Here is a 24,708-nt window from a genome sequence, read left to right on the forward strand (position 1 = left end):
CGCACCCTGACTTGACTAGGTTGTGAATTCGACTTGAATCGAGTCAAAAGTCTAAAAGTAAGACAGACTTGTGACTCGGAACCCTATGACTTGGTCACAACCGTTGATTAGTCAAAGGGAATGAAGGGATTGTTTTGCCGGAAATATTTCGTTACGTCGAGTCCGAGGTCAGGTTCAGACCCGAAAATCCGGACCTGACTTGTATGTCTGCTGTAATTGAAGTGTCTATTCGTCTTGATAAGTACCACAGTTGATTTAGCTGAAATGAAAATGTGGTTCTTATCAAGAGAAAGAATTTGTTCTATATGTAGTCATATTTTACCCTTGAACGCGGTGTCTATGATACGAAAGAATAGAGAAGCGTGTTTATAGTGTTTACATTGAATATCATGCACGGTATGCACGCATATGTCTGTTTACATAACAATAGAGTTACGAGCTAGATATCATATTTTATTGTTTGCTTTTAGCCTTTAATTGATTTGCATCGTTTGACAGATCGCGATATCGCGATTACTATACGGTGCGTATCAATCATCAGATGATACTTCGACTCGGTAATGTTTTTAGACAGCTTGCTATTGAGAGCTACAGCGCCGAACGCAATTCACAGAGTTCTAGAACAGAGAAAAGATGGTTCTTTACTATACAGCTGCAAACATTCGGGCAAAGAAGAGATACGATTGTTTGATGCCGAAACGCAATCCGACAAATTGATATTCATAAATAACTCTGGATTAGAAATAGTCAATGCGTCATTAAATCCAACTGGGGATGTAGTAGCGTTTACAACTATCCGTGCAAAGAAAAGCGCGGAATCCACCGATTCAGAAATCACAGGCAGCGCGAGCAGTGAAGACGAAATATTTAACAAAGTCACTCAGAATGAGCTTACGGCACATCCTACCCATCGTCTTTCGTGGCAAGTCTGTAGAGATGACGGAGAAACTAAACCCAAAACGGACACATCAACGAAACATTACACTGTGCTGAGAGGCAGGTACACCACGCATTTAGCAGATGTCCACCCTAGCAGCTGGATGAAAAAATTCGATGCGTCTCGAAGCAAATACCAAAGAGTGATCTTCACGGATTGCAACAACATCGTCGGCAACGGTAAGTCGAAAGAAAATCGCGTGTTATTAGTGATGCACAGGAAATTCGTCGGACTTTATTCGGTCATACTCGAGTCTAAACTTGTAGAAAATGCCGGTGGTATTGGTTCACGGAGAAAGAAGGTAGAGAAATGGAACATGGTCAATCGGCCCGTATCTGTACTTATAGCGAGAAAACCGCTGTGGTCACAGTGGCATGCACCTACTCAACGATTATATTTTCTATCGGTGTCTAAACATCGAAGTGTTGACGGAGAAATGACGAGTAGCTCGTATGCCACAACGCTGTCCTGTGAGCAACTGATTACGTCGTCACAGGCATGGTCGAGGAGGATATACACAATCAAAGTTGACTTGAACCTGAAGCTAGATACCATGACCAGTCGAACTACAAGGTATGTACTGCGAGATATGGACCAGACGGTAGCCTCGTCGGATATTAACATGAAAATATTGGAACTTGAATACGGAGGGATAAGCTTAGCATGGCAAACACTTTCCCATACCAATGACGAAGATGGGTCGATGTACAAAATATTGCTGGTCGATAAAGACATTCTAGTAACAGGCCTACAAGAATGCAATAAACAAAACGAGTCACATGAAAGGCGCTTTTCATTTTCCTCTCATAGGAACAACGTCATCATTAGCAGTAAAGACAGCCCTGCTTTTATGCATTGCCTAGCTATTGATATCGTTACTTGTCAAGACCCACAATTACGAAATCACTGCCACTACATCATTCCTGCATTCCCGTTCCATAATTTGTCGGATATTTGTCAACTACCTTTTCCTGTTAAGAGATCGGGTTGTACTGATCAGCGGAACAGTGTTACGGTCTTTGATTGTGACAGTAATTCTGTTTACGGACTGCGTATGGATCCAAAGATAGCTGTCAAGATCTATTTAAACCCTGACAGTCACCTAGCGGACAAACTCGCCATCGCAAGGTTTGGGTATTTGAACATGAGTGATTTTTCTAGCTTCCGCGAAGAATTTCGTGACATCATTCTACACTTTGGGTCTGATGATATGGTTCTACGTGGAGACAAGGTTTTGGGAACGTTTTTAATTAACCGCGTGGCCAATGATTTAGTCGCAGAATTTTCAGAAATCCGATTTCTAAGATGGCTCTTGCCACATTCGATTCCTTTTCCACATAACCAAGACACGTTGTTGTCAATATCTTATGAACTCTCTGTTATAAAAGAAGATATAACATCACAAATATCTCAAGCCGTGGATTTTGAAAACATGACTTCTGCTGGGGACAAATGGAATGATACATTGACCGCTATCAAGAACAGCCGATATCAACCGTTTAAACTTGATGGCGTATCGGACGAGCTGGATGTTTTAACGTCAACGCCCGAGCACAACACCGATACCATGCGTTATTTGAATAAATTTGAAACTCTCTACGAAAAAGAGGTAGCAAATTGTGAAGTAAGCAGGATTGATTCGGGTAATCCACAATCACGAGATAAAGGCAGTTTGCAGCGTATTACAATGGCATTGACGTATGACAAGTTGAGTTTACATTTGAAACAATTTTTACCTGAAATACTGTCAAAAAGTATCGCGAGGAGTTACGTGAATGCTCAAAAATCTGCAGTGGATCATTATATGACTTTGTTCGCTCTCACGCATATCGATGCGGATAGAAGAAAATTTCTGTATGATGCTATCAGCGAAGGAGAATGGAAATTTCTGCAACTTATAAAGAGACTCTACCACACTTGCGTTGCTATCTACTTTCCTTTTCCGATTGGATTACAAACAATGATAGCCTGTCTGTCTTTCCGTACGTGTGTCGCGACTCATTTATTCTACGACCGACATAATGCCGAGGTTAATAAAAGCGAACTTTCTCTGCCAAGTAGACACGACGAGATACTGGCATTGTCGTTTGACTTTTTACAACTGGTGGATACGAAAGCAGTTCAGCTAACGCCAGAATTTCTGGAGCAGCTGCTTCACGATACGCCGGATCATAGCATCTACTGCTCGCTCATTGAAGGCATTTTGAATCGCGCTGAGTTGACTTCGAAGGAAATTTCTGATGATATGTTACAACAGTGGAGTCATTCACGAGCGAGGTTTTATTCGGCGTGTAAAACTATGAAGGTATGTTAATTGCTACTACCTTTAGAGCAGGGTCTGCGGACTTGTTTTAGGGGGTCCGTGAACGGGCAATAAAAATCAAGAAGCTACAAAAACAATCCCTTGAGTATGACGTCCTGAGTGCGACTGTGACTACCCTGTGTAGTCATTAGTAATCGTATTTTAGGCATTATGGAATATCTTAAATAGAATTGAGCTTGATGTGATGACCTTTCAATCATCAACTTCTGTAATATATGGGGTGCCCCCAACCGCCCACCAAACTTTTAGGGGTGCACGATCGCTTTCGAGCCGGGTGGCCCACCTTTTTGCTATTCACGGTCTTATTTTGATTACTTTTGTAGCCTACGGCCGTATTCCAATGCTTGGCCGTAATGAACGAACTGGACGCCAGATAGCCATGTTAAACTGTCCATGTCCATTTCCGGCGAGCTCCGGACTAATCTACTTTTTTAATATCGGGGTACTATATACTGACCGAAATCGCGAATATGAATAGTTACTGGGATTCGTTATGGAATATTTGTTAAGATTCACGAGTGTTTACAAAAGTGACTCTCAAATGTTTACCCATACTCAGCCCATGTGATCAGATTCATCGGCAGAGTTGATGGAGGGAGTTGCACATTTTTTTCGAAATCAGATTAGAATTAGAATTACGGAATTAAAGAATCTCTGTACAGTACAATGTGCATTGTACATTGTGCATTCTCAGCAAAAAGAGTGTGTGTTGACACCCGAAAGGTGGTACATACCATCTTATCGTCCCTAGGCGCAAGCGTCATTTGCATTAAAATGTTGTGTTTGAGTTATACCGTGCCGTGGAGTAGCATAAGTCAGAGGTAGGCTCTCGTTTCGTGTACCAGGGTGTCTATTCACACCCGCATGCCACGGTGGTATACGGGTGTGAATGCACATTTTTCTCGCTAACAGTGTACCTCACACAGACGTACACTAAGGTTGACCCGTTTCGCATTACACGGTTTTCATGTGTCATTTTAAAGAAAACTGGAAAAGAAATTAAAATCAAAATGGGAGCATAAAAACAGTTCAAAAATTTGATTAGAATAAGATTACTGGCATTTCACTCTAATTTAGCGGTTCTCAGCCGGGGGTGTGCGGACCTCTAGGGGTCACTAAACCGCAAACTTTACAAAGGGTTTTATAACCTAATTTGTATATTTTGTTTAAACTAGGGAAATCACGACGCAGTTTCGCTTCATTACTGGTAAAACTCCAGGACTCACATCAACAGAATGGCCATCTGGGATGAAATATCCTACTCTGCAAAGTCATTTTAATTGCTAAATTGCCGCTAGCCTACTGATACAAATCATGACTTCGAAATGTTTGCAGAAATCCGTTTTCTCCTGTGATATGCATAACCACAATTCTATAATAAATTCAATATGAGCTGCTAGATAACAATGGCCAAGCTGGACGTTATTTGTTCATCAAAATATCTGTTTCACCATTTTGGAGCCGTATTTGTTGCGAACAATGTGTCGTTGCAAGCGTCACGTTATTATCACATTTCTCACCGCCTATCTTTAAGGGGATGGATTTAAGGCACTCCTTTATATCAAATCGAAAGCGCGAATTTTCAAGACACGACCACGCATTTAAAGAAATGCAGATTCCGGACTGTTTATCACTAGCCTATAGATAATATTTGCACCAGACAGATGACGATTGAACGATTATTGAGCTAACTTTGAACTAAAAGGTAAGGGGGTCCGCGTGGGTCCGCGAAGACAACAAGGTTGAGAATCACTGTTCAAATTAGTGTATAAGTAGACCAATATGAATATTTAGTTGTCCAAGCCTGGCTCCAGCCTATCTATAGATTCTCAACATACGTAGGTTATTATAACCAGAGGTGGTCAGTAACGAAGTACTCCTACTTTTTCGAAGTTCTCCAGTAGTTTTCCTCTACTTCTGGTACTTACTCGAGTAGATCTGATTTTCGCTACTTCTACTTCTACTTCATAATATTTTGTGATCTACTTACTTACTTTTGGCTATTTTCAGTTTGTCAAGTAGAAGTAGTTTAGCCCTCCGATCAGGAAGGTAACTTGAGGCATTTCGGGACAGTCTTCACGGAGTATCAACATTTAATTTTCATAAAAGTTTGAGTAGAGCCCGGATTTTTCGTCGCGCTTCGCGCGCATTGGATACGGAGTAACCAGTATTAATTTCACGAAAGTATCGGTCAATATAATTTAGGTAGCGAGTTGGCGTGGTTCCGTTCACAATGAATTTTCGCCCTTCGCCCATATGAAATATTTCATCACGGTATATGTGGCTCGTCATAACGTTTGAAACTGATGTTTTGCAATATGGCAATTACTTATCATATCGTAATCTAGCAGTCCGTGGCGTGTCCCAATCTGGAAATGTGGACTCTGACTTTTTTTGTTAGTTTAGAGCTGTTTTAGCATACCACCTTCGAAATCTTCTGGACTAAAGACATGAAATACATGTTCCGCTTTCAGAAGTAATATTTATCTTTCACTTTCAATTCCCAGTATCATATATTTTGAGTTCTAATTGATATCAGTTCTTTTGTCTGGATAACATACATGTTGAAGTATAAAAGCAAGTGTAGTATAATGCCTTTAATTTCCGGAAATAAAGCTACACAATATCGTATTTTAAAGATCCACCCTATTTTTCATTAACATTTACTAATCGCGCAAAGTGTTTAGACCGTATCCTATACAACTTTTCCGTATTGCTCTTCGACTAAACTGCGGGCCTTAAAATATGGGGGAGAGCGCCATGATATTTTCTAAAACGTGCTGTTCGAGTAAACAGATGATTAGTATCGCATTTCCATATCAATACTATCATTTCCATCCCATGATGTGGACGAATGCTTATGCTGTCGAAAATTGGATACCTTCTGGTATGCATCAATATGAATCAAGCTCGGCACCTTTCGCATAGCTCAATTTGCACCTTTTGACAATCCATGTGAACTAATTACGATCGTTTTCACAACTACTTACTTCAGTAGATTTAAAGTCATTCACTTCTACTTTTACTTCAAGTAGTTTTAGGTTGCTTATGGAAGAAGTACTTCTGCTCTTACTTGAGTAGATATTTTTCGTCACTACTTCTACTTCTACTTGAGTAGCTTTCTCGACTACTTTGACCACCTCTGAGTATAATCTATAATAATGTATCACGCCACTGTCAAATAGCGTTATCGTCGCTAATGTAATAGGCTACCCTGCAAACTGCGTACCTATCACCACGTCTATGCGTTCTATGTTTTCAGAAATTGTCTCGCTGTACAACGCGCCACAAAGCTGACGTTGGAACGGCAGACCGAAACCTGGGTTTCAAGACGCCGCGACAAAATCCCGTTCATTTCAAGCCCTTGGACATCTTCTTGAATCAAGTTTATCGCAAAGGAAGAGAGCTCGACATGTCTGTGACGTCGATAGCACAGGCCACCATGCAGAATTCCATACGAGAACACGGCGCAGAAAGCCTCCAGCATATTCCGCATTAAAACCGCGTCAAATTTCTTGGGAGTCCCGGATGTGGTTGAAACAAAATGGAAGTCTTCGGAAAGGATTGTTTTAATTGGAAGTTGATTGCTTGTGCCACTGAAAACACCTGGATCGCTGGATGTCGCAGATGAGAATTTGAATTTAAGACAGAAATATATGCGGTACCGATTTTATATCATCTATCTCATTATATCACCAGACAGCGCAATATTATCTCGTATCTCGTATTTTCGTGACTGACAATAGTATTGACTATATTCAGGAATCACAGTCATATTTCCAATGAAAAGCTAATTCCATACCTATACTCTTGTAAAACGAGTGTCGGTTTAGTCAAGATCTGTATTCTTCAATGTTGGAATGTATGATTGTAAAACATTGCAGTTTTACATAGCCGAACAGAACAACGATGATTGAATTTATCCCCGCAGTCGCGGAAAGTGCTCACAGCCATATCCGACTAAAGGCCGACTTCTGCAATGTTTTAAAGAACACAGGGTAACGACGGTGACCTAAATCGGAGGCGAAACCTAAACTTATAATCTCATCGTGACTTGCATCCTTGATTTTTCGCACAGTGTTGATTTTTGTGATTATACTGCGACACAGAATCGTCATGAATAGCATAGTTCGTGAAACGTTCGTGGTAATTATAAGCAATTTGTAGATCTGAGTCAATCAATGGAGGACTTGAGCGTAGAACACAAAATGGCGATAGATTTCGTCAATGTAGTTTCACAACTTAAATGAATTATTTAAGCTAAACTTGCATTTGATTCACTATGACATTTTCTGAAGTCGGTAGCCGTAGGCTAGCTAAAGTTATTACTGTCTCGGTATCGAAAATCAACAACATGCGCATTTGATCCACACATCTCCATATCGTATGTAACATTTTGATTATTTTCAAATGCAAATTTTCAAAAGCCATATTTCATTTGACAACCCGAATCCATACAAATCATCAAGTTTCCACTGTCGAACATAGGCAAAAACGTTACCTAGGTCAAGCTATATGTTTTATCTTATTCCTGTAACCATAACACAGCATTAGTTGATACGCGTCTGATCCATATATACATCTATTTTACACTCGCTGATCAAATATGACGAATTATCGCACGTTGCTTCACACTGTTGTAAATTGCCCGCCCCTTCAACGATTTCTGCGATTAGTATTTAACAGAGAATAATATACCGGAACATCTTCTCCAAATATATCATCAAACATCATACAAATTGACCTGACGTGACGTATATGATCATGATCACATTCGATGGTGTCGTTATACATGCATACCTGCATTTTATATTACCACTATAAAGTTTAGTCTTAAGAGACTGTGGCAACGTATCGCCTACTAATCTATTACGAGTCTCATTGCCTTCAAAATAATATCACCCAGCAGCATTTATTTTCGAAAACGCTTGATCACGATGAAAAATCAGAAAAAAAAATCTAAAATTAGCGCATACGCAAACAAAATATTGCTTGAATTCAAATCCGGGTATCTGTCTATATTGCAATATTATACCTAATACAACATAAGGACAGTACGAATGCATGCACGAGGGGGTTCATGTGAACTCGAACGCGAATATATGAGGTTGCAAATAGGCCTATACATTGCTATTTCCATACTGGACCGACGCAAATTACTAAGCTACAATATCAAAATCCGAATTCTGGGACGCTAGTATCCATATATGCGCCTATGAAAAATTACTAACACCTTGCAACTCAGGTGTTCTATCGAATACAGATGCCTTGCCTTTGGTTCATATGGCATGCTTTTCCATTCTTACAACTTTCATAAACGAATATGTACGTTTTATTTGAGTCTGGTTGATAGAGGGGACACATATCTGTTTTGGTCACGTGGAGAAACTTTAAGCAGCTGAGACCATATAGCGTGCCAAGTTCAACTATAGCAGTAATTCGATTGGTGAGATGATGACATTTTTGCGGACTGCAATGAAAAAACAATCAATTTTCAACACGAAATTCCTCATACAATACTGGAGAATACGAAGCTTCAGCTAAGACTATATCGACATCACGTATACAGCATAGGCAACTGGTATATGTTTCGTATGAAAGACATAAGACATAAACAAATTATTATCGATGATGTAATTGATTGATGCGACTCACTCAAAGAGGTAAGTATTTTCCATGTACCATAAAATAATAAATATAAACATTTTAGCATCATGAATCGTGCATGGCGGTGGAGCAAATTAGCTGCAATGTGCGCCAACTTCAACGCCATTCGATAAAAATAATTTAAGCGGAGGTTCCCGTTACATCGCTACGTTGCGTTGTGCTCGCTGGTATAACCCGTATCATCGAGTGTCTGATCAATGACTTTGAGAACTTTTCCAGATCGTCATATTTCTGTTGCAATATTTCCAATTCCGCGCTGAGTATGCTGTTCTCTCTGGATATCTTTTCGACATCGTGTCGTAACTGTTGTTTTTTCAAGTCCAGCTCTTCCTTTTGCGTGAGTCTTTTCACGCGACAAGACGCCGCGTATCCGCGGTTTTTTAACGTCCTGCGACGCTGCTTTAGAGCTTTTACTTCTTCGCCGTTTAGTCCCTTCAAATTCCGATTCAATTCTGGAACGCTGAGGTTTAACAGTTCTTGATCTGTCAAAGTTATGGAACAACCCGATATTACGTTGGGTCGGTTGTCGTACGGTCGCAGTGGATTTAGCACGTTCGGTGTCAAAAAGGAATTCCGACTTTGCTGATGGCGATCCATCGTCGAAGGGTACCCCCGGACGACACTCTCGCCGGTATCCATATCTGTAACGCCTATCTTTGAACGCTTCATTTGTATGATAAGATTCGGCTACTGCGATGATTACAACTAGAACAGAAGTCGAAATGTCAAATTAATTCACTTCAATATATATGCCAGTATCAGTAGCAGTTTATCAATAATCTTATCATTTCAAAACACCTCACTGCGATACATTGAAACTATAGGAAGGTGTTGAAACGACTTGAAGTAGTCTTTGACATCAGACACCCACATGGTCCTGGGCAATGGAAAGAGAAAGCATGCACGCTGAATGAAAATTAAAAGAAGATAACAGCAAAGAACAAGCGACAAATGACGTGACATGTGAATGAAGGCAAGATCGATATATATTAGGTCGCGGTCCGGTACATTTGGGGGCTGACTAGTATTCATTCAGTAGAAATTACTTGTATTTCGACTTGAATGTGGAAATGGTCGACGACAGTTGGATGGCTGGCGAGATACTGTTCCACCAGCGTGTACTCAAAGTGCCTTTGTAACAGACCCCCGTCTGTAGTTGATCACACACGATTCAACAACTGTTGCAGAGACTTTATTATACGTCTGTCCGCCGAAGCGGCCAGAAGCCAAAGAGCAAGTGAAAGCACGATGCGATAATACTACAACTGACGTAAGGGGCAGTATAGAGCACGGCTGCCACACTATTCCCCATCAAACTTGAGAAGTGCCTATAAAAACACTCTCACAAACTACAATAAAAAAAACAAAAACAGCAACATCAAAACCGACAAGTTCAAAATCACCAACAAAATCGCAAACATCCGCATGACCGCATCACATTAGCAGAACACTAACCCTAAACTAACATCAGTGAACAATTCCCTAAACTAAAACCCTAACAACGCCGCGCCACATCAACGGGAGAGTCACACGCTCCATCCCCTCTTCATGACATCGGACCGGGAGAGTCACAAGCTCCATCCCCTCCACGCGCGCTCACATCAGTTCCGCCAGTGAAACAGTCATTACGAATTGAAGCCATCAGTCAAGTCTTCAAACTTCTCATATCGATGCAAAACTGCTTCTTCAATCGGTTCAAATAGCCAATGCCGTAATCGAATTTCCGCCAACTTTCAGCATACCGTTACTGCCCAGGAATCTTCAGACTTGCAGCCAAAATTAATGAAGTAACGTTTTTAGCGTGCTCGCCATTGTAACAGACCCCCGTCTGTAGTTGATCACACACGATTCAACAACTGTTGCAGAGACTTTATTATACGTCTGTCCGCCGAAGCGGCCAGAAGCCAAAGAGCAAGTGAAAGCACGATGCGATAATACTACAACTGACGTAAGGGGCAGTATAGAGCACGGCTGCCACACCTTTGAGTACACGCAGGTTCCACTGGACTTGAATGATATGACATTGGAAAAAATACAGGAACCAAACGCGTGGTCCGTTTGTATTCTGCGTTGCTGCGTATCGCTGCTACATGCGGCTAGAGGCAGGGCACGGTATGGTATGGTATGGAACGAGAATTTTCCATACTCCATACTTGCCTTACTCTCTCCATACCATACTTGCAATTTTCCATACCATACCAACATTGTTCCATACCATACTTGATACATATTCCATACTTTCAAATACTTCAATATCATAACTATAGTACCTTTTCTAGCACCTATATTATTGATATTTCGGATGTCATTAATGCTTAAACTAGCCATGATGCGAATCTTACTCCTGGTAATAGTTTCACAGAGTCTGTAGTTCACATTGGTGATGTGCCGTGTACCTTTACTCTGTCTACAGCAGTGGTTATCAACCGAGGGTCAGCGGACCCCTGGGGGTCCGTGAAGCATTTTCAGGGGGTCCGCGAAGCCTCTAAATTTGTAAAATTATTGCCAACCTAATTTTTATTTTTTAATTAAGAAAAGCATGAGCCTTTTTCGCTTCATAATAACTAAAACTTTTGGAATCACATCATTGAAATGGTCGTCTGAGATGAAATATCCGACTGTGCAAACTCAGTTTAATTGTCAAATTGCCAAATAGCCTGCTAATGCAAACATATTGCTGTTTAGAGATGTTTTGTTGGGCCTTGTGAAAAAATGAAATGTTGGAGATAGCAAGGTCAAGCAGGCAAACATTTCGGATTTGGAGTTGTCAGTCTCAGCAAATTAGTAAACAGTCGTTTGAAATAAAAATTCCTGAATTTGTTTTCCGCATCTGTCTCAATGAAGGAATTGAAACTTCGCCACAAAATCCATTTTCTCCTCTGATATACCACTAACTAACTCCAATATGATATGCTAGATAGAAATGACTGTAGGCTGGACGTGAAATTTTCATTAAAAACTCACTCCAAATTCTACCATCGGAAGCGTTACGCGTTACTATTACATTCGCCACCAATACATCGTTCTGGAAATGGATTTTCGGCACTCATTCATATCAAGTCGAAGACGCGGATTTTCAAGACAATAAATACAGCTGGAAAATTCCCTTCGAACTAATAAAAATAAACCCAATTTCTACATATAGTGTGCTGTTATTTTCAACAAAAGTCATTTTGTGGCTGTTTATCACTAGTCTACATTTATTATTTTCACAAGACAGTTGACGGTTGCACGATAATTGAGCCAATTTTGAGCGAAAATTAGAGGGGGTCCGCGATGTCCGTGACGGTCCAAAAGGGATCCGCGAAGACAAAAGGCTGAGAACCACTTGTCTACATCCTCCGCGAGCAAATTGAGATATTCAGGAGATTTTTTATCTAGGACCGTCAATACAAGGGACTGGCAACATACGGCCCGCAACGACATTTTGTCTGGCCCGCGGACAGTTTCCCGTCTTACATGATAATGTGGCCCGCGGCCCCAGTCTGCCGAGATTCCCCACTATACTTGCCTAAACGCCAAATTTTAGTGACCGCATGTTAGGTCTGCGCACTGCGCGGCGTGCGAGAATGGAGCTTGCGGATAAGTTCTTCGAAGCGAGAAGACTTGCATTATCGGCATTTACGATGTACTCAACCCTAATGAATTGATATCTTGGTAAATTTTGGGTAAAGAAGCTTATCAAACGCTTGGAAATCTTAATTAAGGATTGCACTGTGAGTTAGTTGATCAGCGAGAAGCAGACATGGCGGCGCCTGTATGACAATGCTGTTCTCAAATCCACATTGTATTTTCATTATCGGCGAGATATGGCTTTGAAGTGACGTTGCTGTCGATAAAAGACATTCAATAAATACGATTTATTCCTTGTATATAAGGGCGAATAATTTATCCATTCAGCAATCCGGCCCGCCAAGTACTTAATTTTCCTATATCCGGCCCACCGACTAGAGAAGTTGCACGCCCCTGCTCCATAAGAATATCATTGCATTTCCGGTACATTGGCATGAGGCACATGCAAGTTTGAAGTCAATACTTTAGGCGCACCCATAAAATATCCCAGTTGCAGGCGATCAATACTGCAGCGATCTGCGTGATTATTAGTACAGCATTTGGTTGAGGTTAGTGGCGAGAATTTCAAACTAAATCTACCCCATTCCCCGATCTATAATCCTGATGCGAGAGCGTTTGAAATATGACCAATAAGATATCTCGGTATGTAAATAGTATAAATGTGCGGTTAATGTTTCAGAAGAAATGTAATTATCAATCACATTGAGCATTAAGTACGTTGCATCATGATTGCTTGTAAGTTCTCGTCACTCAAGGAATGAGGTAGTTGGAGTTGCCAACATTACAAATTATTGCGTCACATGATAGACTATATGCTCAGAGACGTCGTGTCTAGACAGAATATCGGATCAACATTACTGTTGTCATTATTACATCACAAAATCACGCCATTCCAAGTGCTCGTAAAACCGTAGCACAAGCGTGTATTTGATCCTACACAGCGTTCAATAGTTCACGTTCACACATAACAAAAGCGATCGTATTCCGTGAACAGCGAACAACGTACGCTTCATAAAGCTTGCACAGATCATAATAAAATGTATATAACACCAAAGTATGGAAGTATGGAAATGTCATTCCATACCATAGATTAAAATCTTCCATTCCATACCATACTTGCATTGTTCCATATTCCATACCAAAATATCGATCCATACCATACCATACTTCCATACCATACCATACCATACCATGCCCTGGCTAGAGGCCTTTAATGGGGAATGGCAAACCAACCAACCCACGATTACAAAGTATTTCTTGATTGTAGTAGTTTTAATGGTTAACGAATGTGACTGTTTTCTCAATAGCAGTCGAGTTTCATCATGTGCGAGGCCATATGGTGGGGCTACTTATATTTAAAGAGTTTCTTGGAGGTACAGAACGTCAATATACAATCGAATAGTATATGAATATGAAAGTGTCGTATAAAGTCGTTAATCAATCCTGGATCATTGCCTACTGTGCAGCAGGTCACACTTGCACATTAAACGTACACTAGTTCAGCAGTACACAATACATGTATTACCATTCCAAAGTTTTCGTCATTCCACTTATACGCTATAATCTGAATAAGGTTTATATAGGCCTATAGCCCTATACAATACTATCATAGCTACGGTAATTCCACGTACATTAAAATCATAACGTCTGAAGAAATACATCGCACACCGCTTCGACTGAATGCTTTCTAGAGAGGAATGGATTTTCGTAGAACTATTGTCGACTACTCAGCTAGCATGGTAAGTATTTTTTATTTATCCAGTTGCTGCGCGTGGCGTTCGGCTCATCCCGTTTCGTTCTACAACCTGCGTCATTAGGTTGTGAAACGACATTTATTGTGCTGATATGACGTACGCTATACGCCTTTAGTCGGAAAATGACTTTCAACAAACTTGACTTGCTCGTGCTGCGAAGAATTGCTTGGTAGACTGCAGCCATTCGTCATGCAGACGTATTTGCAACCGTGCGATAGCAGCAGATGATGTTCTATGGCGTCTGTTCTGTGCTAAACAAATTCACCGATTGCCCTTTACGGTTGATAGCGACTCATTCGCCATGGGTACCATTTTGATACGGTCTACGTATGCTACATCGACACTAAATATAAAACAATGATTTTCCTTGCAGTTGTATCATACTACTGATAAATAATCGTGACACCAGAGCCTAGTGTGTGCGTACGCACTGACAGCCTTGTTCTACGCAGCCCTATATTTGCGATATGTACGAGTATTATGCTTCGTCATCGTGATATCTATTCAATAACACGAGCTCAGTCGTAAATATAGAAAGGCTAGGTGGCTCTTTCGTAGTAAGTTTCGTGTTACATATATAGATTGACCGAGATAATACAGAAATGATACGCGTGCACCTTGAACCTCGTTAACTCAGTGACCCTAAAACAGCATTTTTCCCTCAATAAATGCGACTGAGTATGGCCGTACAAAATGGAGATCCGATACAATTACGTTTTCCCTGAAGGAGTCTCTTGATTGAACAGCACGCAAAATCGTCCTTGTAAGTAGAAAAATTATTTCGTTTGAGCTAATTGTAAGTTCTGTAGTGACTATAGTCATATAGACTATAGGAAGTAGTTCTCGATAATATAGGTAATAACTCATAGATAGGTAATAAGATATTGGTGTATGCTGTTACGAACTGAAATCGATACCCATATGCACGGTCAATTTTACCCAATGGGAAATTATCATTTATAGTGACTCAATTCCCTGTCTCAATTCGTGTGACATATGCAATGCATGCAGGTTTTTTGTGGATTGCAAAAACACCAGTTCGGCAAAATGCGCCTTCTCCGAATAATCAAACGTGAAGCATATGAAGAAAATTAACCAAGAAAAGAATTCAAATTCACTGACTGTTAATATCCACGCATAGTCACAACAGTAGATGATTTGCACGCGCCGATTATTGATGTATCTGTGTCCGTAATACCAAATTCACCTGTCAATGTTGATCAATGGTATGTGTGTGAGAACGATACACATTCGACTGTGAAAATATCCCACTTCGTTGTGATCTCATTGGCAGCATGATTTCATATATGGAACATTACTTAAATTTCTTCGACATGTAAGCAATCACGAATCAACTGAGTCATCACTGAAAGGCTGATGAAATGACAAAGATTGGTGGTAATTTACAATGTCGACCAAAGTACTGCAAAGTTAGTTGTCGTCGAGAAGAACAAAAGGGATCTTTGTTCGCATTACGATACGGTCGCATGCTCAATGCTCATGCAGAAAACAACAAATGCAGCATATCCAAATGCAGATTTTTTTCCTCGCAGGCCGGAAATCCATTTTTGGCAGCTTCAGTCAGGCGTAATCGTTCTTGCACTACCCAGCGCCCATATAGGCGAAGGCGATTTAGCTGCAGCAGTTTTACAGCTGTCTTGACAACGGAGGGTGTCGAGAGTCAGGTACACTACAACGCTGAGTGGCGATTAACTCTCGTGGGGGTAACGGATAAAATTCAAAGGCGAGGTCAAGTGTAGAACTAGGGTCCATCAAACTCTGTAGAGAATATGTATATCCGGGCTAATCGCCTATTTTAGCAAAGGTCCAATCATAAAGGTTAAATCTATTATAACTTTCATAAAATACAGTTTAAGTCAAACAAGTGTAATAAAGCATAACTATTTACCAAATCCGGTACAGATGTATTAGCAAAAGTAAGAAACTATAAATGTATTTGCTTTTCTGTTAGTCAGAGCTATGGGAGAATTGGCATTTTTCTATTTCCTGCTAGTTTTTTAAATCTCGGTTCTAAAATGGTGAGGGCGATTTTAAGGAAGTCGTGAATGTACTTACTTATATGCGAAATCTATCTTTATAAAGTTTCTATTTGGAAACGCTGACTCGCAGCTGTAAGTAGACCCAAGTATAGTGAGAACTTGCACTGCTATTTGCGAAACTATGATGGCGTAATGGTGCGATCGATACCCATAAAGCCGTCCTTGTCCAACGGAATATGCACATCGTGCGCTCATGGTGTGCATATGCGCAGATCACGTATACCATGGGTCGGTGTATCCGCCGCAAAAACATCAAGGACAAAATGGACAACGTCCATAAATGCTAAGACAAATAAGATCCGGATTTGACACCGAGAAGGTCCGGCAGTTGAGTAGCCGTGGTGTATATATACACTAGTTGTCATCAAACATTTTGAGTAGGGTTAGTTCGGATATCAATAATTTTCACTATCCGGATAACGGATATATCCGGATATTTTGGAATTTATCTAACCGGTTAACCGGATAATAACTGCTAAGTGAGACAATCGATTTCATTAGGTCTGCATGTAAAACGGATCGCAAAATCATTACACAGTGTTATTGTAGAGTACCTACCTACGCGCGCAGTATAAGTGAATGCGAGAAAAACCACGCAAATTTAATGTTCACTGCTTCTGCAATGCCCTCTTTATAAAGCACAGATGCATCAATTGTGGGATCCTGTAGCCGGGACCGGAATTTTGTAACAAAGAGTCCACGTTCATTGAATGCTTTTTCAGCTTCCACAGAAGTGGGCTGAATAGAAAGCAGCGCTTCGTAGAGAGTCAAAAGGCTGGCAGGTCGTACGCCGGAAACTTCAACGGCTTTACATCCTTTTGACCATCCTTATGTTTAGGTTTGGAGTACTAGAAGGACGACTAACTGATACTGGAATTGATGCCGACATGATACCTCGCTCTAATTCACGTGATCAGGCACGCAGCCAGTCGAAAATGTAGGGGGATTGAAATAAAATCAGGGGTTTCGATTTTTTTTTCGAATTAATCATCAGCGGAAATCAATTACGCTTGCACGCACGCACATTTTTGCGAACATTCGATGTCATTCAGTTTCGCGGTGTCACTCTCAGAATCACTAATTAGAATACACTTAACGGCATATCGTCAACAAGCCATCGAGAGATAGGAGCCAATGCATGCTGGGTCCGAGATGGTTAGGCCAGCGATTATATCGTTCGTAGGCCTCTTGCAGATGCGATTGTGTAGGTCAACGATAATATCGTGAGCACCATCTCGCTAATTGGCAACACGCTTCTCGTTAATCGGCCGCGCCAACACTGAATACGACTTATTGAAGCTTACTAAAACGTGTAAAATGCATTAGCAACGATTCTTTTTTATCCGGTTAACCGGCAGAAAAATATCCGGATATCAGATAGTGAAAATACCTGTGGTTAACCGGTTAACCGGTTAACCGTTATCCGGATAATCCAACCCTAATTTTGAGTTACGGTATTGCAAATTGTAACATAACAGTATAAAACCTTGACTTCAACTCTTGCAACCCGCAATAAGTATGTCGCTCTCGAAAATAGTAATTTTGATTCTGGTCTTGTCAGCGAGTGTCTGTCACTCGAGACACCGCCATCGTCAAGGAGGGCGCGGACGTGGGAATTCCGGTACCACGGAGACAAAAGGTGGGCGCAGTGCAGATATTCTACTCAGGGATGGCAAGACATCTTTCATGATCGAGCCGTGGATCACAAAACCGCCACACAAGCATATTAGAATGCGAATTCATTCACTCACAATGAAAATAGGCTATTAAATAATTCTGTTGTGTGGTGAATGGTGATATTGTAGTTCTTCACCTGGACTGCTGAGTGTTTGAATTTAGTCTGATATGACATCAAAGCAGTGCGGAGCAGTTCCTTAGTTAAGTCATTTCACAAATTCAATCGCGGGATAAACATGATTCAACAATATTTTATGCTGAAAATAGAAATCAGCTGATACCTGTGTTCTTCATGTTCGGGTATTTTACTTCTGCTTCTATACAATACTTGACTGTGGCCTGTAGTGGAAGGCTAATCTATGCATTCATTGGTATCATTAGCCTACAATTACAATGTTGTGTGCAGTGCAATATTGTCCGCCTGGCGCTAAACCGTGATATATTTACGAGTTACTTTATTATAACTATGTGCATTGTGCATGTGCACTGCAGTGACTGCACAGTGCACCAATGTCGCACATGAACTTTTCAGTTCGCAAGGGTAAACTCTATTCGAGAGTTCATTTATGCTCAATTATGACCATGTATAGTCACACTCTCCAAGTTTTCCCGTCCCTACGTAAACGGCACACTACAATTCCCATGTTGTTGCTATGTGATAGAATGCACCGGTTTATAATCAGATGAAACATGTTGCCAATATAGGGAAATGCATGTGTTGTGGAATCATTAACGAGTCGCGATCAAAGACTCAAAATCTGCAGTTTAACCACCCATACAATCTAGAGTTCTAGACTATATATAATATGATAGGGAGCTCGACAGCGATATTACATTCCATTCTATTTCAGGCAAGAAAGCGTTCAGAATGTTCGATGTATTTCTTCGACTAGGCGAGTGTGTGGCGTGTGGACAGTGCCCTACCGAAGAATATCAAAGGAATTATCCGAGGAGCAAAACGTGTGACGATTGCATCAATCCATGCTACATTCCAGAACAAGGTCGTATAAGTGTAGCGTACGCCGTTCATTCTAATCCAGGGCCGGCCAACCCGTGGCCCGCGGGCCACATGTGTCCCGCAAGATCGTTTTGAGTGGCCCGCGAGGTAATTTCTGGAATTTCAAATATTATCAAAAATGGATTGCACAGATTGTGAACTTGCAAGGCCAATCAAAAATTATGATTAGTCTGGCCGCAACACTTGAGATGTGATGACTAAAATATCAGTTCCGACGCATTGGCAGATCAATGAGCCAGTCACATATTGGTAGATCTTCGTACTATACAATAAAGCAGAATAATTTGCGATAGATTTATCAAAAGTAAAAATTTTCTACACGCTTCGCGCATCATGTTGTCACTCGATTCCTTGCTTTTAATATTGTTGCTCCTTTGTGAAAATGAAAAAAACGCCTAATTTATCAGATTGAATCCAACTATATTCGCGATTACGAGACAGAGTGTCGTTCAACGTATGCGACCTTGCGTTTGCGCTCGCCGAAAGACCGTCGACTATAAAACCTATAGGCACAAAATGATTGACGCATGTCGGTCGAAGCTTTCGATATCGATATGTCCAGGCCCCGAATAGTCCAGTCCTTGCAAACTGAGCCCAGCGATATACAGCAGGCCCGCAATATAGTCAAGTGATAATATTATTGACCTAAATATTTCGCGCTTCGCGCGGCTAGTGGCCCGCGCAATAGTTCGTCATTCGAATGTGGCCCTTTGGCTGAAAAGGTTGGCCACCCCTGTTCTAATCGGTCGGCCAGGATACCAATCAGACTCGACATCCATAGATAATTCTATAGTAGTCAAATTAGACTAATTAGAGCGAAATGACGCAATGTGGAATGTTTCTGTGCTCTAATCTTTATTCTAATGGAAATTCTGGTTTTCCGGCAAATGCTTCTGGAGAACTGTATAGTGCGAGACCAGCCAAAGCTTGCTGTACAGACATTTGCTATGCTTATGATAATGAACTCTGATTTAATGTGAATTGAATTCCATTTAATGCCCAGGTTTTCGTGAATTCATAGCATCTCTAATTCAAATCTAATTTTGAAAAAAAAATGTAGCTATCATTCTAAAAAATGTGTAGCTATAAAGTTTTATAATCTAGTTTAGAAAGCCAAAAAATTTCTAGTCGTTCAAGCCTGGTACGAATGTATTTACGAAATTACTGACCGTATTCGTTGGCTATCGTGTACCACTCCATCAAACCATAGACTGCAGCGGTATTGAAACTGACCTGATGTTGAGCGATAGGTTTCGGGAGCGGGACACTACTGCGCAGTGTACACTGTGTGCACTGTGCAGTGCATAGCTTCTCCTTGTTTGTGATTTTGAGTGACATTGTGCGTTTCGCTCTAGTACCGTATGCTTGCTAATGATACACAGCTGGTTGAAATGAATAAGAACAATTGAAAGCTCCGACCATGTTGTAAAGCTTCAATTATTGCAATACGAGAATTCTAAGCAGACAGAGACACATATGGCAAGTGGCATGTCCCACTGCGAAATACCAAAGGGTTGGTAGTTCGTGTCTTCAGAGTACCTTCGTAAGCAGAGCTGGACTCGACAACTGTAGACCATTTTCAGCTTTCAGTTCGATTAGAATTTGAATTATAGCTACAGCTGCAAAACCAATGGGTTGCGGGTTCGAGTCCGATCACGGTCGACACCAGAATGCCTACCTACGTGTTGGAGGTTTATCTATAGCAGGGGTCACCAACCCGGTGCCCGCGGGCACCAGGTAGCCCGCGAGGACTAGATGAGTAGCCCGCGAGCCCATTCTAAAAATAGGTGGAATAGCAGCATTTACCAATATTCGTCAGATTATTACCCGCGAGCTTTTAAATCTATAGATTTATTTATTCAGCTCTTTTTGTTTAAAACACACTAACATGTAATTTACATATATAAACACTTGAAAATATCTTCAATTAGAATTAGTAATATATAGATGTAAATATGTGATAGAATCACCAGAAATTCAAGATACGGCGCATTGCCTATAAAGGCGACATGACGGAATGCCGTCCACAGTCTTCTTGAATTGGTGGGGGGTTCCGTTATGATAGCTCGACGATCAGGACAATGCCAAATTAGTAAACAATATTACTATTCGAAGTCTGATAACCGTGAAGTACTAGCAGATTTTCAATATCTGTATACCCAATACGTATTGCATCTTTTGGCACAGTTTGTTTCTGTTACACTCAACGCAGTTTAATATACCATGTTTCTAGCTTTCTGTAATCGTTGCTGCTGTCCGGTATAATGATATCTTTTCGTTTCTGGATGCTGAACAGTTGGAGATTGAAATTGTAACACTGCAAAATGACCCCCACCTAAGTCTGCAGCAAACGTTTGGTGCATTGTTGATACGGAAAAGTAGAGTGGTGTATGCGCAACAGCTATGAAGGCTGCAAGCGTCTATGGTTCAACTTATCGTTGTGAATCAGCCTTTTCGGACATGAACTTCTTCAAAAATAAACACAAAACACCATTAGGCCTAATTAATGCACATCTGGTACACTCACTCAGAATTCCAGTGTCAAGTTAAATACCAGAGTACAGTGCACTAGTTGATATCATACAATGTCAGGCTTCCCACTGACTGCTATAGAAACAGATAACATGGATGTCCAGTCCTGCCCAGTGCTATGAATATCAAAGGGAAAATTCATTGTGTTGTGCGTGAACGGCGGGAGTAAATGGTAGCCAGCCGCTTCAATCATTACCCAAAAGTAGCCCTCGGCTGCAAAAAGGTTGGTGACCCCTGATCTATAGGCTCCTCCTCGCCATATCATACGTGAAAGCGGTGTCAAGCCTAAAAGTGGACCGCGCTACAAGTCGGTACCTATACTACCTACGGAATAAAAATACAGAGATTGGCCTGGTGTAAATGACCATAGCAGTCGAAAAACACCATGAATACCACAAATAAACAAACAGCTACAGCTTGGCTCGTTTCGTAATATACAATTCAAGTGGCATTTTTTAGAATTAATAATATAGTATAGAAACAGTAGGGCTGTTCAAAAATAACTTTTTTCTTGAATCTTGCTTGTTACTTGATTAAATCGTTAGGTTGCCTTAAAAAACGACGCACACCAAATTTGAATTCATTCCGACAAATATTCGCGGTTTACGTAGAGTTTGAAAATTTTGGATTTGCCCAAAAACGCAAAAAAATTTTTTCTCAAATTTTTTTGCCAACCCCATGAAATTGTTGGGCTGTCTTCAAAAACTATGCAAAACAAATTTGACTCAATTCCAAGCCGTACAAGCGAAGTTATTCCAGTTTTTCGGTGATAATTGTTGGATTATCCACCAATCAAGGATAATCCCAGAATTATCGAATAAAAACTGAAATAACTCCGCTTCTACGGCTTGGAATTGAGTCAAATTTGTTTTGCATAGTTTTTGAAGACAGCCCAACAATTTCATGGGGTTGGCAGAAAAATTTGAAAAAAAAAATTTTGCGTTTTTGGGCAAATCCAAAATTTTCAAACTCTACGTAACCCGCGAATATTTGTCGGAATGAATTCAAATTTGGTATGCGTCGTTTTTTAAGTCAACCTAACGATTTAATCAAGTAACCAGCAAGATTCAGGAAAAAAAGTTATTTTTGAACAGCCCTAATAAACAGTTCGCAAATTTGATTAGAATTTGATTACAGGGATTTCGCTCAAATTAGATAACTTCTAGAAGTCTGTTCTTAAGTAATGCAGGTTTATCTAGGCTCCTTAACACTATCCGTTGCGAGTAAGCGGTGTTCTGCAAAAGTCGGTTGTTCATGAATCACATAAATGTTGACCAATGACCAATGAATGGACCATAGATGGCAATACACCATGACTATACTAAAACCCCAGAATCACACAAAATTCATGAATCGGAGCTGCAATAATGTCGAGTATTGAATTCTATGGTGCGTTTTATATCTGCCCATAGCTAATATCACAGAACAGAACCACTGTTGTTCATTTCAATTTAATGCGGAGTATTCATGGATAGTATGCTACTCTGGTATATATCGGTGTGTCAACAAACTTTTCTCATTTAGAATGCAATTACTGGAACGATAGCTGCAATTGCACCTTAGATACAGCAAGCATCGTCAAGACCTGCAGGAACTGCCTAAGTATGCTTCGACATTTCATTCATCCTGAACATATTTATCGGGGAAACAATGACCTGTATATAGGCTTATATCCGATAATACGTGTCACGAATGAAGAAAATTGCTAATCAAGTCCTGTTCCGGTACCAAATCTACATCGAGGCTCAATACCGTAACGTAGTTGATATTGTGTAGGTAACGACACATATATAAGGACATAAGTTGAAATCCAGCAAAGCGAACAATATTACCTCATATAATTCATCATCGCAAATTCTCTGCTCAATTCAAATCCGACTTCCCCAAATCGTCAAATCGGTTTTTGTGTTTTATCTATGAGTTTTGCCTCTGGTACACAATACGCAATTTGAAATCTGCATAGGCGACACCGTGGAAGTATAGGCCTACATGAGGTAATACAGTGTATTGACATCGGGTACCGTTTCACTAATTGACTCCCGTCACAACTATTGCCGATAATAATCAGGGCGATGACCCTGATCAAAAGCTTATCACTTTGTCAGTTATTCAAATAGGAACAATATTTTAGCCATTATTCTTCATAGATCAGTTCAATTTACCATGTTCCATTCCCAACTTCGTAAAATATTAGGCGTATATGGAAATAGCTACATTCGAACTGCGTCAGATCCTATGATCAGGTATCGTATATGCACCTTTTGATGGTAACAGCTAACAATGAAGAAGCCAAACCACTTGTTTGATTACATCACTGAAATGCACTGGGATATATGAATATTGAATATATCCAGTATACGTATTTGAATTCGATCACATCCTGTCGTAAAATATTTGTACCTCATGCGGGTATTCAAGCTAACAATGAAGAAACGTAATAAAAAATCGTTGTTGGATAACATCAGTGAAATCAATAGCAGCAATGTAGTTGGTCAATAGTCAATTTGCGGGACTTTGGCTGCGTGATCCGTTGCGCATCACATATAACAACGATCGGCTGGTTGTAATTTTTGAAGATTTAGATTTAGATCTTTGCAATAAGCACAGCGACGCAAAAGAATGTAGCTTTTGCTATAGTCAGTCGATCGTAGCTATGAGCCCCGCGAGTAGAGGGGGATAGCGTAGTGGTGACGATAAGCGCCTATACCGCAGGCGGCATGGGTTTGATTCCGCGTCGGAGGTTATTCTGGGCTTGTCTTCCCCCCGTCGGTGACAAGAAAGCCCAGGAAAATACCCGATGAATTGGAGCACTCACAAGGAATGGAAACAGCAAGAGATAGCCGCGGAATAGAGACTAACATCGAAAATGGAACTGTGAAATCGAGCACTAGGCCGAGGTGGATGTCAGTTGAAGAGACCGCTACTGCAACCGCAACTGGTCGTTCGGCATCCTCCTATCTGTTCATTGCATCACATTGTACATTGTGTGTGCGGATGAAAATATATTCTGACGAATATTAAATATAATAATAAATAGGCTATAGGAGGCTTGAACAAGACCTGATTTCAATAATCATGAAACAGCTCAGGTGATGTCGCGTAGTGCGAATATATCTGTTCAGTGTTCATTACACCGCATTGTGTCTTATCGCATTATGCATTGCGTG

The 24,708-nt window shown here is 40.6% G+C and overlaps 3 protein-coding genes and 1 pseudogene across 4 annotated transcripts in view; 3 read left to right on the forward strand and 1 right to left on the reverse strand.

Annotated features, from left to right (window-relative positions):
- The window catches only part of LOC145444419 (uncharacterized protein KIAA1143 homolog), a 130,213-nt gene that overhangs the window by 98,425 nt on the left and 7,080 nt on the right, over positions 1 to 24,708 (forward strand). The window lies entirely within an intron of this gene.
- Positions 1 to 24,708, forward strand: part of LOC145444418 (uncharacterized) — a 47,289-nt gene that overhangs the window by 22,341 nt on the left and 240 nt on the right. The window contains exons 2-4 of the mRNA XM_080322407.1: positions 17,828 to 17,953; positions 18,843 to 18,992; positions 23,066 to 23,143. Coding sequence (XP_080178533.1) covers positions 17,833 to 17,953; positions 18,843 to 18,992; positions 23,066 to 23,143 — 349 coding nt within the window. The 5' untranslated portion in view covers positions 17,828 to 17,832. The remainder of the gene's footprint in view (positions 1 to 17,827; positions 17,954 to 18,842; positions 18,993 to 23,065; positions 23,144 to 24,708) is intronic.
- Positions 515 to 7,059, forward strand: LOC145444393 (uncharacterized). Its single transcript, XM_080322373.1, has 2 exons — positions 515 to 3,242; positions 6,523 to 7,059. The coding sequence occupies exons 1-2, from the start codon at positions 561 to 563 to the stop codon at positions 6,757 to 6,759; spliced, it is 2,919 nt and encodes a 972-aa protein (XP_080178499.1). The 5' UTR covers positions 515 to 560; the 3' UTR covers positions 6,760 to 7,059.
- On the reverse strand, positions 8,154 to 14,819 carry LOC145444414 (transcription factor MafK pseudogene; annotated as a pseudogene). Its single transcript, XR_013916669.1, has 2 exons — positions 10,908 to 14,819; positions 8,154 to 10,058 (listed from the first exon to the last, which is right to left on the reverse strand). The product of XR_013916669.1 is annotated as a transcription factor MafK pseudogene (transcript).

This window comes from Botryllus schlosseri, chromosome 8, assembly GCF_051294905.1.
Source record: "Botryllus schlosseri isolate E-star chromosome 8, Bs_hap1, whole genome shotgun sequence".
NCBI lineage: Eukaryota > Metazoa > Chordata > Ascidiacea > Stolidobranchia > Styelidae > Botryllus > Botryllus schlosseri.

What these genes read in the sequence shown, in the direction of transcription:
- LOC145444393 (XM_080322373.1), top strand. Translation starts at nt 561, where the DNA reads ATGTTTTTAGACAGCTTGCTATTGAGAGCTACAGCGCCGAACGCAATT. An exon ending in CGGCGTGTAAAACTATGAAG is followed by an intron (nt 3,243 to 6,522) that starts GTATGTTAATTG and finishes CTATGTTTTCAG; the next exon opens with AAATTGTCTCGCTGTACAAC.